This window comes from Pomacea canaliculata, linkage group LG5 (genome assembly GCF_003073045.1).
Source record: "Pomacea canaliculata isolate SZHN2017 linkage group LG5, ASM307304v1, whole genome shotgun sequence".
Taxonomy (NCBI): Eukaryota; Metazoa; Mollusca; class Gastropoda; order Architaenioglossa; family Ampullariidae; genus Pomacea; species Pomacea canaliculata.
Genome location: NC_037594.1, coordinates 33,964,169 through 33,980,595, shown reverse-complemented (window position 1 = coordinate 33,980,595; position 16,427 = coordinate 33,964,169). Strand labels below are relative to the sequence as shown.

The 16,427-nt window shown below is 39.8% G+C and overlaps 1 protein-coding gene across 1 annotated transcript; it reads right to left on the bottom strand.

Moving 5' to 3' along the window:
* Window positions 1-600: 600 nt before the first annotated feature.
* Window positions 601-16,143, bottom strand: LOC112564843 (protein cordon-bleu-like). Its single transcript, XM_025239915.1, has 11 exons — window positions 16,073-16,143; window positions 15,463-15,670; window positions 12,534-12,759; window positions 11,786-11,943; window positions 11,275-11,411; window positions 10,701-10,795; window positions 10,165-10,317; window positions 9,067-9,456; window positions 7,100-7,225; window positions 1,214-2,781; window positions 601-732 (listed from the first exon to the last, which is right to left on the bottom strand). The coding sequence occupies exons 1-10, from the start codon at window positions 16,141-16,143 to the stop codon at window positions 2,600-2,602; spliced, it is 1,746 nt and encodes a 581-aa protein (XP_025095700.1). The 3' UTR covers window positions 601-732; window positions 1,214-2,599.
* Between the last annotated feature and the right edge of the window lie 284 nt (window positions 16,144-16,427).

Here is a 16,427-nt window from a genome sequence, read left to right as displayed (position 1 = left end):
GCAGGTGCTTTTCAGCAAACACTTTTGAACAAACATCAGATTTCTTTTCAGAATAACACAAGGTGGTTCTTGCCATTATCATGTATACAACTAAAACAGTCCAATCCAGACCATGTCTCATGGTTATGTAAAGCAGGCACTTATCAACATCACGACTGTCTAGGCACTTAGAAATCGTCTTAAAATTTCCTGAGTGACCCATTTAAGGCTTGGTGAAACTTAAATAAAAGAGATGCAAAATCAAAAGATTCAAAGCCACGGCTAATTTTTTTTTCTGCTATTTTAAACATTTGGTAATTACATTGCTTTACTTCAGTCAAGGAGGAAATCATTAGAACAAATTCAACAAAATATTTACATACTTGAGAACCTTTATTAGCAGGCAAAACAGACTTGTTAGAGTATCTGCTCAGGGCATATTGGCACACTTCTGTCCAAAAATGAGCCCTCCAAAATCTAAGCAATGTCACCAGCATTGTGACCACATACTCTCACCCTTTCAACTTATGCACTTTGCTCACATCAGGTACCAGTTTCAAAGACCATTGCTCGCAGAACGGAATGTTGTAGGTTGCAATATTCCAATTAGCTCCACTTTTGTTTTAAATCCAACATGGATTTAGCACATCACAGCTTTTTCCCACTAACATCAGGCACATCAGAAGCTCCAATTCAATTATAAATCCATCACAATAAATTCTGTTGTTATGCATCTGAGCCCAGCTTTGATGGCTGCAATCATAAAAATGAAAGTCAGTTTAAGAGGTGAAAGTGTGGTAAAGAACCTACAGAGATGCATGACTGCATTACAACATTCTGCCTTGTTCTAGAATGTGAAAATAATATCTGCATTTGCAATGACCAATGCTAGGGATCCACCAATGAAAGTAACTTTAAGCAAGCACAATGCATATTACTGGTGCTATATCTCATCTTAGCATCTCTGCCTGTGGATGTATGAAAGCATCTGTGTGTTTGTGTATAAATACATTCACAGATCCACTGGCAGAGGTGGAAACATATTAGCATAAAACACAAATCAAGATATCTTTTTAACCTTCTTTATGTCTCTTTTTATATCCTCAATTGATTACATTTGCTCTCACACACATGCATGCATGCACACATATTTCCTCCTCCCAGCACACAAACATAAACACAGAGTTATTGTTCACTAAATTTAGTGCTTTAAAGACCGTAGGAATTGACTTACGGTAAATCCCTGACGTCCACCGAAAGATCTGATTGCAATCATCAGCTCTTCTCTTGGATCCAGCTGTGGTTCAAACTTTTTTGCAGGTGGCCTCTGCTGTTTGGGTGCTTCCCATGTTTTGACCAGCTTGGGTGCTGATGGTGGTGATGGCGGATGGGGTGGTGAAGGAGTGGGGTCCTTCTGCAAGCTCTTTGGGGGCTTGTGCTGCTGTGACTGAGTCTCCAGCTGTATAGCCTGTAGCTTGTTGCTTCTGTCTGCCACCAAAAGACTGCCATCACTCTGTTGGCCAGCAAAACCTGATTGTGCAGCAGCTGTTGTTGCCAACGTGTTAAGTTTTGCTGCAGCTGCTGGTACTTTTCTTCTTCAGTCAGGTCACTTTGCAGTTCCCCAACAGCTGAACTGATTGAGGAGCTGCTAGCATCCGACAAGTGTCTGCTGCTGGTGCTGCTGCGCCGTTCAGAACTATCATCTGTTGGAGAGCTGACATCTTCGCTGTGGTTCTCCATCAGCAGCTTAACAGTTGATTGGTACCTGTAGTCATCAGTGTTCTCAGATGACGCATCGTCATCTGAGAACCCCGGCGGCTCCAGGACACTAATAATTCTCATAGAAGGTAAGACAAATGATGGTTGGTCACCTTTGGCAACAGGCTGAGAGCTGGAAGAGGTTTTGCTGTCAGCCACTATGTGTTTTGGGGCAAGAGATGGAGATCCACCTTTGACTGCTTCTGTTGACTGCGTTCAGATGCATAGGCTAGATGTACGTGAGAGCGTTCTCTGGGTTCATCTAGGACAATGTCTGTAAGCCATGATCCTCTTGGCTGTTTGTACTCAACACTTCGTCCAGTTTTGGGTTGCGAATACAATTTAGGTCTCAGAGGCAAAAGACTTACATTTTTTAAATCCTCTGTTGTCAATACAAACTCCTCTTTAGGAGGACTTTCCTTTACAGGTTTCTTAATTGTAGCTTTATCTTCAGCCTGGGGTGGTGTAGGGTTTACAACATCAATTGTCTGTATTGGTTGCACACCGATACTGCTAGCTGAATCAACTATCTTTGATTGGAAAACATCAACATTTCGAAGCATTCAGGTCAGGAATCTTGACTGATGCTGAAAAGTCAAAGCCTTTTGAAGTTAATGGAACTATGTACTCCTCTGTTACTGTCACCACCTCCTCTTCATCTTCTGTATCCTCACTGTTTTGAAATTCTAGAGGGGGTGGCACTGTTTCAACTGGTGCTTCAATCTCCTCAGTCATTGCAAATTCATTCTCAAGCACTGAGTTTTGGTGTGCACACTGTGAGTTATCTGGCTCTGGTGTAACTGAATCTTCAGATTCACCATAATTATTTGCCTGGCCAAAAGAACTCTGGCTGGACTGTGAATCAAAAGAATTTCCCCGGTAACGGTATGGGAACATGATGCTGAATTACTGAACCACTATCCGAGACACTGTCTGTGTCCTGTGGCGATCCACTGATATTATTGGAGAACTGATCTTCATCTGCTTGAGCAGCCTTATTCTTCTCACTGAATACAGCCATCTTGTTCTTGTAGTCTCCGTCACCTAAAAAATGGAACATAAGTGTCTGTCAGTCATGTCTCTTTTCTGCCATCCTTTATCCCATTGCTACATTATTGTTTAAAATATATGTGTATATATACACACTACCGCTTCCATGCCTATATGTGTGCATGACTAAAAAAAATTTAAGTTTGTTTTTCTTCCAAGTACATTTGGATTACTCCTGTGAATCTTACACTTATTCATTTTTAACTCTGATCTGATCATACAAATGTGTACTTTATAAAAGCTGATAGAATATTTTCAACTTGCAGTACATAACACAATACATCATATAATATTACATATATAGCCTTCTTTGCATATATGTACCAGTTATCCACACACACAGAGTTGTGGCCCCTATATCTGTGGACAATACATTTTAAAGTCCTACCATGGTTACATGAAACCATGAATACTGATTGACAATGGAAATTAAAGTAGATATCGCGGGGGATAGGTGCTATGATGATAAACGAACGAAGTGACATACATGCAATAATAATATGCATGCAAAACAATATCATATTAATCATGGTATTCATACAGTACAATAACAAATTAGTGTGTACTACTAAAGTAGATACGCATAGCCTTTGTGGTGGCTTCACACGGACAAAGAAAGAGGAATTAAAGACTGTGCATTTGGGCTGCTGGATTTTACCATGTTATGACCAATTTTCTACTTAGCAAGCATTTGGAAACTTATGGGTATTTCTTCAACTTTCATATTTTTTTTGGGGGGGAAGAGGTGGATTGAGGTAAGGGGTGCAGTAAACTGTAGATAAACTGAAACCACAGATACTGAGTCAGCAGATATGAGGCACAACTATGAGTGTGAATATATATCTCAGTCTATTTACATTTTAATATGTTAATATTAAAAGAAATGTTATTGAACACTAAAATAAAATTGCTATTTGTGAACACGTTGACACTCCAGTTAATCTAATGCTGAACAGGAAAAGAGCAAAACTGCTCTTGTGTCAGAGGAGAAGATGGAGCAGCAATCAAATCAAGGCTTGAAAGAAAAATCTATAAACATTTCAAAACATCAGTGTTTGTGAAAACAAAAAAAAATTATTTATTAGTGAGAGCACACACAAAAACAACTGCACAAAGACTGATCACATTCCAAAGCTACTTATGCAGAAACCAACAGACAAGATTTAGAACAGCATGCATAACTACCTTGATACATCATCGTGGAGATAAAACACAGAAGTTAATCTGAATACTGTCATGCCTAAATCTATGAGACATCAAAAGTGCTGGAGCAAGACAATAAAAAATGCCAAATTTCTGCATATTCTAGTTGAAAAATAGTCACAGGCCAAAAAAATGGTTAATATAAAATATATTTAACTCTATAGAGTAAAACCTAATGCAATTCTGCCAGTCAATCCATTTAATATACATCTAATTCTGCATACGTTGAAAACATTTCCAGCATCAAACAGAAATGGGCAATGCTTAGCTTACGGCTTTGTATACATATGAACCTTCTCAAGACTACATATCCTACATATCGTGATAACTCCATCAGTGTAAATGCCAGTGGTTATGCTTAGTCAAACTATAGTCGGCCTTCAGTTGATTTGACCACTGACTTTTCATAGTCAGACTAAGATGGCCGCTCCTAGCTGTGCGACTGCTCTCACTTCTGATTCAAATTCATTCAATTTCATAACTCAGATTTTTGATTTTTAGGCACCAGCATTTCAGCTCAGTCTTCCGGTTACCCGGAGTTTTGTAGTCGACACTGATCGCAGATGGTGTGAAGCGGAGACTCAAGAAGTTGTTGGACGATCGACGCAGATCTCCACCTCTTCCTTCTATCCTGCTCTCCAACCAGTCGATTCGTGGCAAGATTGATGAGCTGGATAGTGCACAACTTGTTGTTGGCGTTTTTGTGACGCTGACTAGAACGTTTAGATCTGATAGATCTGCTGCAGTTACTGGCAAGGCGCTGGCGGCGGAGTGTGTTTCTATGTCAACAACAGGTACTATACAACGGTTACGTGAAAAGATGTGTACTTGTGACCTGAACAATTTCGTCGCCCATTTTACCTCGAGAGAATTCTGTTTTTCACGCATTTGCTCACCGCGCAGCATCTTTGATGCGGATACTGGCGCGCTATAAAACTACATCATCATCATCATCATCACCACGAAGTACTGAAGTTATCATTCAGTGTGATGGCACATTTATTGTTTGTTACGTATAAAATTTTTTAATACATATTAGGCCAGTTGCCATTGTTATCAAATGAAAAACTAGGTGCTGTTAAAGTAATGTGGTGCATATATACCTGTGTATGAGTGGGAAAAAAACCTTGCTTATTTTAATTTATGCAATAGGAAAACAATGAGCATATCACAGCCATACACAACAAGCCTGTTTAGTACAACTTTCAGTGCTTTTCAAAAATGTGAAGATGTTAAAATATGTAATTTATGTTGACTTAGATCCACTCTCTCACTCAAACACACACACTCACTCTTACACAGATAAAGATGTACGTGCAGCAATCAAGGCAAAAAAAGAAAGAAAAAAAAAAGAAGAGAGTACACACAAATTCACCCATTTCGAGGCCAAATCATTGCAAAAATGATTTGGTCAAACTGGCTATAGGCAGTCTAACTGACAACAAGCTCTCTAATTCATTCTCAAAGTGTGTTCCGTAGTCAGTCGTCAGATGTCAGCAAAGTGATGTTTAAAGTGATGCATTCCTCGCATTAACTTACAAAGAACGAGGTACGTAGTTGTATGTCAACTTATTACTATACTACTTTTACAAAAGGACATTTAGTTTTGAACAAATGCGTCAATTTAAATTTGAAATCATAGTACAGACTGTGGTCCGCCATAGTTTTACTTATCCGCCATAGCTTTTACTTAAGTAAAGTGGTCCGCGGTCCGAAAAACTTTGAGAACCACTGGTCTAATTGACTCATGTTGTGGTTGAGTTGACTGATGCTCGAATCAGCAAATGGTTGGATCTACTGGCCCCGTAGTTATGAAGCGAGAGCAAGTTGCTGCCACGAAGCAGCATGGGGAACTAGAGGACAAACATCTTGTTTCTGAAGTTATAAAGCAGTGTCCAGAGCCCAGAAATTATATTTTACCACTGAAGATGTAGTTATAAAGCAGTGGAAAACTTACCCTGGGCTAAATTAACATAATGTAGTGTCTGCAGGGTCTAGGGATCGCATTGTAACTACAAAACCAAGATGCTTTTCCTTCAGTTCACAACCATGCCCTGGGAAAATGCCTTTACTTCATGACTAGGGCCTCGGCAATGTGCAATAGCATTATCTCCTTCAGACAAGAGTTTTCTCTCTTCTGCTTTTTTGGTCTTCAGAACGTTACTTTATCTTCAGTAAAGATTCAGTTTAGTGAAAAAGAAACCTTGTTGAAAAAAGACTTGTTAAAGTTCTAAAAATTTTTGATCAATATACTAATCTGTGTCAAAAGATATTTTGCATATTTTCCAGTTCTGGATCATCATCAATCAATATACTGCAGCAGTGAATTTCAGAATTAAATATGCAAAAGTACCGCTAAATAAGACAGAAACTTTATGATAAATACTAAGAAGCCTCTACCATGCAAAAATCAGCACACTTTTAGCCATGACTGCAAAGTTCTTCATCCACACTCCTATTTACTTTGCTGATAATGAAATCCCCACTCTCCATTCCAACACCCACCAGTGAACCCTTTCTGAACCAGACAGTCCTGTGAAGACTGAAAATAACTAGTGCCATCTACTGATGATCATAACATGCCATGGTGATTGCAATGTTTAGTAATCACATAGCAAACAAAGCAAACATGTAAAAGGCAACTAAAAGTAGATTAAATAACACTAACCTATCTCAGATAAAACTTTTTTCCTTTGCAAAAGCATGCTTCTATGAGTAATGTTTTAATGTGACATGCTTTCCACGCATCAAAAGGTTGGTATTAAGAAAATAAATTGCTAGAGAGCAGAAGAAGGAAACAGCCAAGCAAACACATTGAAGAGTAAGTCTTCCACAAAGGGGACTACTTTCATTCACAGCTTCCAAGTTCTGCAGTAGTTCTGCAATTAGCCTTCACCTTATTTAAAGGAGATGCACAAAGCAACAACCGGATATTAAATTGAAGGCAAAAACAAATATATTTTGGTTGTTGAGAAAAGAATAACTTTTTCATTTTCATTTCACAAAGGTCAAAGCTATTTGCAAAACTGTGCACCTTGATACACCCAACCCCAAAGCAAAACAACCCAGTGTACCCCAGGTAGGCCCCTTTGCTTGACAGGAGGAATACCTTCCATCCACCCTTCTGCTGCCATGGCCTCCTCTGCAGCTGAGATAATTTCTTGGAAGGCCAAACTGACCCCTTCTACTGTATCAACTGAATCTATGCTTGTCTGACTGTCTCTGCGCCTACGAGCTGGTGACGGGGGCAAAAAAGCACAGACACATATCCATATACAACATGTCTGCATGATACACATGGAATAACATCATTAATATCAAGCCACAATCAAGGTGCTATGCAAGTGAACATACAATCCAGATAATTTGAGGGACATGAAGCTGGCATCCAAACAGCACATGTCTATTACTGTGCATTTAACGTTATTTTGGCTCTCCATCCCCAGCTTCTAACCCCCCTTTATAATCTCCATAATCCCACCTGCCTGTAACTATTTTCAAATAATAAAAATCACTTTGTTTATCATTGTTGGTTTAATAGAAAATGATGTAAGTTTATGTTCCTCAAAAATACATCTCCTATTAGTCCATGAAGAGATAGAGCAGTTGACATGCCTCATAGACATTGTCCCCTTTGACTGGATGAGAAAATAATCTCTCCTTATCACTGAACTTTTTAATGTTTTTTTTAAAAAAAAGGATCTGATGAAATTAAAGGATTACAAGAGCCTTTTAGTGTGGCAGACATTAAAAATCCCCCCCCCCTTCTTTCTTCTCTTCAGCCCTCTTTCTCTCTCCACTCTCCTATGTATCTCACAGTCTGTGTTAATGACAATTAGAGACCAGCGCCTCAGCTCCCCATGTTAGGCAGAAACAAACCTCAGCTCAGATGTCTGCAAACATGCCAGGTTTTTGTTTGCCACTAAGTCACCCAGATTAGCCAGTGACATGCAGTCAGCCATGCCAGAGGTTCAGAATGAGGAAACACAAGCATGCCACTCACCAGTACAACCACTGACTGGTGCTTGTGACACTCATTCAAGCCCAGAGGACCTGCAAGTGCACCACTTACCCCAACGTACACTTCAAGCCATTCTTGTCACCAGGAGATGTCAGGGATTCCCAAGGAGTTTTGATGTTCTCCATTAAAAAACACAATTCAATGGTCAGCATTGTGCACTCTATAACAGTTTTGTTCCTTTAGCCTCGATGTGCTCAAAATAAACTCCTATTCCTACTTTTTCTTCATGGCACACATGTTATCTCCATGGCACACATGTTATCTTGCTGATGTCTTTTTGTTGTTACTGGGGACATGAGCCTACCTAACACAAGTGAAGAAGACTTGGCAAAATATTCTACCTTTAAAAGACTGCAAGAAGTGATAATTGTGCCTAATTAATACTCTGTAGTCACTGCAATGCTCTGAAGATGTGTCCAAGGAAAAAAAAAACCCAGACTTTTCATGCTAAAAACACTTAAAAGAACCTATACATCTTGAAGACACCCTGTCATATCATTTCAACAATGTTGCTGTAAGATCATGGGATATTGTTAGGATACAGTCCAATATATACATCCAAACTGTTCCAAAATCATAGTGAAGCTATGCAATGAGACTGAAGCTAAGTTTTATAGTAATTAACAACAATAATGCAGGAATGAAGCAGACATGACATGGGGTTGCCTCAGTTTTAGCATATCTCATTATAAGACAGATGACGGTTAGATGCATCAGGCATATACAAAAAAGGAAACTGCAGTACAAAAGTTCACATTAAAATTAAACATACTGCAATGAAATAATCAACCTTATGAATACTCAATAGCCAAGATATATATGTATATATGCATTTATTTTTTTGTTGAAAGAATGGATCCCTCTGGACTACAGTTTGATAAAAATCAGCAAAACCCTTGTCCCGAATATTAGAATATTTGAAAAGCTTGAACTGATTATTTTTTATCTTTGCCATTTCTTGGCAAGTTCAATTTTACCCTGTTATCTGACATCTCACAATTTTTACATCTCTAGACAATATTAAAAAACTGTAGCAACAAAAACATAATACTTACGAGCAACTGGTGAGCTCTTCAAGCTCAGAGGTGCCAAGGATGCATTATCCTCTCCAACAACAGTACTCTTGTCAGCAAACTTTCGGGACTCCAAAGGACTGTAATCCGGAGGAGGCTCCAAGGGTGGGGGAGGTGGATTAAATGCACATGGGCGTAGCCTAAAGTCTTCTGGTACCTCCACATCTTCACTCAACACTGATGCAGTTTCAACCATCATAAACTGCTTCTCTTGCTCGTCATCATCCCACTGTTCATCTGGCTCATCTATGACCTTGAAAGGAGACTCATCATCCAAGTCAACACCCTCTAAGATGTCTTCCAAAGAAAATGGTTCCTCTGCTTCCTCCCTGTCCAGTGTTGGATGCTCTTTGATTTCTGGCTCTTCAATGACTGGATAAACACAACAACAAATATTTTGGTTGCAGGAACTCCCTCTGTCAACGTAGATATACCTCATACCTATAATTCATATTTCACTACCTTCTCAACACTAGGCTTTAGAAAATAATTGTGATAGAACAGTAAACAAAATTGTTAAAGCATGAATCAAACAGGGATACCTACCTAAAATAAGGCCATACAACAACCAAGAGAAAGAAATCCTGGGAAAGAATCTGCGGTAATATTTTAATACCTTTCTGTTTGTAGTTTTACAAAAGACAAGAAGACCAGGTCAATGTAAAATAAATCATAGTCCTTTCAAAACCTCCTGCACATAAAGCCAGGGCTTCTGCTTATGCAAAAAATTGCGTACAGTACGCATTAAAAGTTTGGAGGACCCCTTCAATTTTCGTCAATGGGGTCCCATTCAAATTTGGGCGAAGAACAGGGACCCCTTAACAATCTGAAGAAGGGGTCCCTGGGACCCCAAAGAATTTAGCCTTAGCAGAAGGCCTGTAAAGCTATCATGGAAACTACTGACGAAAATAAACCCACTTATGTCTGTATTTTTTAAACCTGTAAAAAATTCTCTCATGTGCCATGTTAAGATCTGCAAATACATCAAAATGGGTGTTACTCTTTGAGGGATCTCTAAGAAAGCTTTGACAGCTATATATTTTCATTACATATTTAGATTGAATTAAAACACTAACACACCTGCAGATGCTTTCACTTTATCAGGTAAATCAAGCTCTCCTTGATCATAAGACTGCTCTTCTGACACTGGGGTAGCACAATGGTTGGTAATGATGACAGCAGAAGTGACGACAGAAGCTGCTGCTGAAGATGGTGGAGAAGATTCTTGCAAAACTGACGGCACAGAGACAGTAACTTCCTGATGTGCGGGTACTGCTGACAACAGGTCACACTGCTCATGTAACCCTTATGACCATATGAAGACTATAAAATATTTTGAAAGTTGACACATTTTGCAAACAATAAAATCTGTGTAGGGACAGCAAAGGGTATTACTTAGCAACGCGTATACTAGGAAAATCCATTTTCTGCTCTATGTTCAATAAAAACAACTCTTAATGAGTGGTAAAAATGCTTAATGTACAATTTCAAAACAGAAATAAGCAAAAACAAAAATTATAATAGAAAGAAAGGTAAACAGGAACATCAAAAAGCGGGAGTCAGAACTAAGCAAAGCAGCTCGATTTCATTACCTCCCTTGGACCATGCTGTCTTACCTTTGGTGGGAGGGGGGAGGAGCTTTCTTCTTCTTGGTTGAAGGAATTGGTTTGAGTTTTTCTGCTGATTTTTGGGTCTGCTGTTTAGCTTTGGACTTCATTGGCACTGCATAAACGTCTTCTTCTGCACTCAGCAGAGAGCTGCCAGAAACTGGCGAGACCTCCTGAATGCCACTGTCACCATTCGCATCGGTACTTTCAATAGAAGTTGTATCAATGCTGGTTTTGAAGTTTGGTCTTAAGCGGCTTGCTTCAGGTGACTCTGTGCCGCTGAGAGTGAGTTCATGGTAACCACTAGAATCTGAACTGTTGCGCGAGTGAAGACGACTGATCATGACATCAGGGCCAGCTTTAGGTCCAGTGGATACAGTCTCACGAACAGCTGTATTGTCTCTGCCTGGCACAGAACTGGCTGGAGTATGTGTGGATGCCTCGCTTGCTTCGCGGGCCCCAGGCGGTAGGGGTGCTGGCCGTTTCTTCCCAGCTTCATGGGGAGGGGGTCTAAGAAATGGCTGCCTTGGTCCCAGTATCAGCGGCTCCCATGGAGTGATGCATGTCCCTGTCACTGACATACATTGTCTTGGGACGAGTTTCCACTTTACTGCCTCTACTACGCCGCTCGGGAGGTGGAGTTGTTGGCTTGTGGGCTTGAGGCATGCTCTTCTGCTGGCTGGTGCTCAGCCGTGCTTCAGCTGAATGCTGAATGGTTGGCTGCAAAGGACACAAGACAAGGATCCTCATCCCAAGTATGCCTTACATCGATTAGCAGATTTATTTGACATTAACCTATCATAAAGTTATCTGATCTTTATATAAACTGTTCATATATTAGCCTACCAATTAGAGTGATTTCTGATGGTCTTTAACTCTTGCATTACAAAATAACTAGCATAACGGACATGTTTTCTGGCCAATACAGAAGACATCAATGAGAAAATGAAAATTGCAGAATGTTTCCACGCAAGTCTGATCAGCTACTATGTAATGAGTAAAAGAAAAGACATAAATACTTGTCTTTAACCTAACCTACATTAATTCCTGTATAATTGAATGCTTGATGAGAAAGATATCAGTGATTTGCCTACCGGCTTGAATTTCTTGTCTTTCTTCAAGAAGGACAGTAATCCCCGCTTTTTCTTTGTCTCTCCAGTCTCTGGCATGTATGCCATTGAATAGTCATACGATGTGCCTCCCTTTGACAGATCTGGCATTGATCGAGCATAATCTGCTGCAGCTGGTGACACTGAAGGCAAAAAAAAAGTAAAAAAAAAAAAAGAGGAATTTGAATAAGTTCTCTAAACAGAAAAGGGCATACACAGATTTTATTATGCTGATTTCAAATAGTTTCCAAATGAATTACATGTATTTAATATTTTTAGTTGTATAATTTTCTGCTAGAAAATAAATGAAATACGTATTTTGAAGGGTCACTTCACCCACAATAAAGTAGAAGTCCTCAGGCAGCACTACAAATTATCATCATTCAAAGATGTTAAAAATGATGTAACTCTGGTTTATAATTAAGCTACAGAAATAGTTTTGGTATCAATGAATTCAGTTCGTCGAGCTCTTTACACATTTCCAACTGACATCAACATATGTTTTGAGATCTGATGTATGCTTTTCACAACATGACAGATGAATTTTACTCAACAGCAGCAGTACAATCCTACTATCTCAGAAGAAAAAAAACACAGGTAGGAGAGGTAAGGGGAAAAATGGAAGAGATTTTACAGGAAATTAAAAAACCCATACCTCCTAAATGCTCAACCAAAAAGGAATAAGAAAAAAAAATGTCAAAATTTGCTTATCAATTCAATCAATGGCACTAACTTCCAGCAGGTATAAGGTTGATCTCTGTCAACCTGTATTCCGTAACTGAACTCTTCATATTTAAGGGTGTCAATGGGTTGTTCAGATGCTGAAAGGTGTACCGCGGAGCCTCTAGGTGTTTTTCTTGGCACACTTTAACAAGCACCTGCTCTAGGGTCAGGTTTGGGTTGATCCGCATCACTGTCTTCTGTCCACCTGGTAGGTTAATGGTGAACCGCTGAGTGATCTAAAATAGCAGAAAAATATTAGCCAACTATTTACAAAAACCCCAAACATCTTGTCAACCTAATGTGAAAATTCAGATTGTGTTACATGTGCATTCTCCAGAAATCAACGTTTACTATATACACGATCTTCAGAGAGCCATAAAAAGATACATAAAACATCCCTTATGATGACGCTTACAACTCCAAAGATAGGAAATCCTGAGCAGGTGTCTAAAACAGATGTGTATCAACACCTTTTGTACAATGAATTCTCCTTGAAATCTCATCCTTTAGAACAGACTAGGACCTAACAATTCAACAAGAATTGCTATCAATCTTCCACCCACAAGCAATGCACACTGCTTGATGGTGACCTGCCATACTAATGCTCCAGAACATCCTGAAGAAATTAAAAAAGAAAAATCAAACTGATAAGGGGCATGTGCACTGTGCACAAAAATAATCCTCAAGTCCTATTTAGAAGAATGGTTGGGGAGAGAACATTTTAAATTAATCCACATTTCTAATATCACAACAGATGAGTTTAGCATTTCAAGATGACAGATAATTTTAAGAAGCGTGACCAGCTCTGCATTCATTATGGTTTTAGGATTTCCTCTGCTCCCCACACAGCTGGTCTCTTATTCCAAGTGAATCGGAGCACTCAAAAGTGTATTTATTTAGTACATCTCTATCGTTACTTTGAATACATTAACACCACACATTCCTGTATGAACATGCACAAGCACATAGGCCTCAAAGATCTGGAAAATAGCAAATTGTAGTAAGTTCAGTCTTTGGAAGTAGGTGAGACACTTTAGCAGAACTTTAAAGAAGAAACATTTTCATCCAGTATGAGGACATGAGCTACTGACCTCAGTGTTGCTCCAGACCCAGGTAATTAAGAAAGGAACACGTATGGGCTTGGAGTAATCAATAGACATGAAATATCCATGTCACTGGAACTGGTCTGCTTTAGGTAAAATGCAACATCTGAACTGATATACTAGTCTGTAGCCAGCACTCCTTGGCTGTTGTTTTTTTTTTAGAGAATAATTACACAACTGCAAGTCATTCTGGTAACATCAATGCACTGTTGTCTCTGCATGTAATTGGTCAGACCAACTTCATGCTTACATTATTTACAAGAAAGCTTCTCCGCCTCCCCAAACCCCCACCCATCTCTACTTTATGCAAATGCAGTGTGACTAACAAATCCTAATATCTTTGAGTGTAAAAAGGGAAAGTTCTTAATTAAGTTCAATTTCTCACATGAATGCTGAATTGTTATCTTTTCAAAATTCATTTAATTAGACATTAATTTAGATAATCCACCTAAGGGATGTGGTTTAAAACTTTGAACTTATTACTTTCAATGGTTAATGCAAGTATTCACTTGAGTTGATCTTTTCTTTACTTTAGCTGAGAGGGTTTATAAATGCCACACAAAAGAAGCGGCTGCTTCAGAGGGCACCATCAAATCTGAATTCAAGGTAACTAACCAACCCAAGTTTAGTGCTGAGGTAACTTCAGTGTTCATGGACTTTGCTCTTGCACAAGCTATCTCTGATAAAATTTACATCTAATCCCCAACATTTCAAGTCAGATATCCAGTCCTTCTGGTCATTAGCTCTTCGGTTTCGCACTCTACCACAATGGCCAGGCAGCAATAACAGATTATTTATGGACCTCCTTTGTGACATTTATATGCAACTCCAGCCACTGCCTACTTGATTACAAGGTACATCCAGCAACATTTTCAACACAGGTAAAACTGCCTGGATCCACTAACAAGGATTCAGATGCTGATGTTACTAGGAGCTGCAAATATTGTGATCTCATACTTTTACTGTGCAAAATGTTCCCCTTACTAGCCAACCTGAGGCTGCAAAGGAGACAGAAATCAGCTTAGTGAGTGCAGCTACAACATTCTACTGTCACTCGTGGTCTGTATTTGTTTTGACAGAGTCCATCAACAGCCATGATTCAACATGGCACATATACCTTCAACCACATAAACAGGGAGCCTATTCCAGCGCAAGGTGCACAATGTATAAATAAAAAAATGTATACAGCTTACTATCCAAAGAGCTCTCATTACTGAAGTGTATATACAATTATAGACAAAAGCACCAGCTGCATACACAACCATGTTCACAGCTACAGAGTAATGATAGCCTTATTTGAAAAATGTGTAAACAAATTATAAACTGTTGCTTAACCACTGAAGGGAAGGAGACTTGAAGCTCAAGCCACCATTAGCAGGTGCAAACTCTTTAATCGCCTGTCAGAGCAACAAAGGCAGAGCTCTTCCTGTGCTCTAATTGCACCCTTGAAGTTACCCCACTTTTCAGTCACTTTTATCTGACTTCAAGAGAATTCAATTCAAATGACTTCTATGTGCAGCGAGCCAGAGACAGCTAACAAGCCAGACATTACAGAAGAAAAGCCCTGCTCAATAACACACATGATTATCCAGAGAGCACAATTCCTGTTATTACCTGTCAAGAACACAATCATAAAACTAAGACTCAAGTTTTTGTTCCTTTTCTGTTAAACAAACTTGCAAAGTATTTTTTTACATCACTTACTTAGCTTATGGGAAGAAACAGGGGCAGCAGTGGTTAAACATGTTCCATAAAGCATGCCTACCACTGCTCCGCAAAGTTTTTCTTGTTATTTTTGAGTGGTGACAAGGGATAGGGCTCTGATTACTCAAAGACCTTTATGTTTCCTTTGGGTTGCCAGTCTGGCTCTTGTTCATTCTTGGCACAAGGTACAAAGCGGTGATGCATCCAAGAACCGATGGTCTGGTTGGGGGTGTAATCTAAACTCTTGCCTTTTTCTTCGTCCAGAATCTGCAGAGTGTGCCCTGAAGGGCTCACCTTGCTCTTGGCTGCCAGATGCACCAGCAAGTCGATCATGGGTATGCTGAAGACCGTCCAGGAGTGGAGTACAAGTGGTGCAGGTGTGAATGCGTTTATAGGTTTTAAAGAGAGAGGGAAACAAAGGTAAAATATGAGACAGCTGACTGAGCATTGTGAACTACATTATGTCCGTTACAACTACAATAACGGGGACACAATGTAAACTGTGTGAACACCCACACGATGATCACAGTCCATTTATTTATTTTTTTCAAGTTAGTTTCCTCCTTTTTAAAACACATATACTAACAAGACTCGGATGTAAACATATAAAACGAAAGCTGTGTGGCACTGTGTCATGGTGTTGGTTAGCACACATGTTGACAAAACAAAGCAGCACATTCCTCCTGCCCCTAGGACTACAAGAGCCTTGTGGACACTGCACACATACGGACGCGATTCTCACCTGGCCTTCTGTGAGGTCCCCCAAGCTGTAGCTGATGTAGGAGGAGCCCCCGAGACCAGACAGGGCGCCATTGCTAGCACTCAGCAAGTTCACACTCTTCTCCTTCCACCGGAACATGTCGCTGTTATGTCGAGTGCTGTCGCCTCGAGAGCTTTCCCAGCCACGCACTGGTTGTTGTTATAATATCCTCAGTGAACTTCGACTCGATACGCGGCCGCCCACCAACAAATTTATTCGCCTTGGCGCGCTTTAGTCGCGCTTTCCTGTCGTCTGCCACTCCACGGTAACCAACTTCCTCTGACGTGTGATGTCATCATGTCGTAAACTCGCACGCGCACTCACGCACTGACCGCAA

Coding starts and splice junctions, on each gene's coding strand:
- LOC112564843 (XM_025239915.1), bottom strand. CDS start 16,143: ATGGCGCCCTGTCTGGTCTCGGGGGCTCCTCCTACATCAGCTACAGCT. Junction 15,671..16,072: donor GGGACCTCACAGAAGGCCAG/GTGAGAATCGCG, acceptor GACGGTCTTCAG/CATACCCATGATCGACTTGC. Junction 10,318..10,700: donor CCTCCCCCCTCCCACCAAAG/GTAAGACAGCAT, acceptor CTGTGCCGTCAG/TTTTGCAAGAATCTTCTCCA.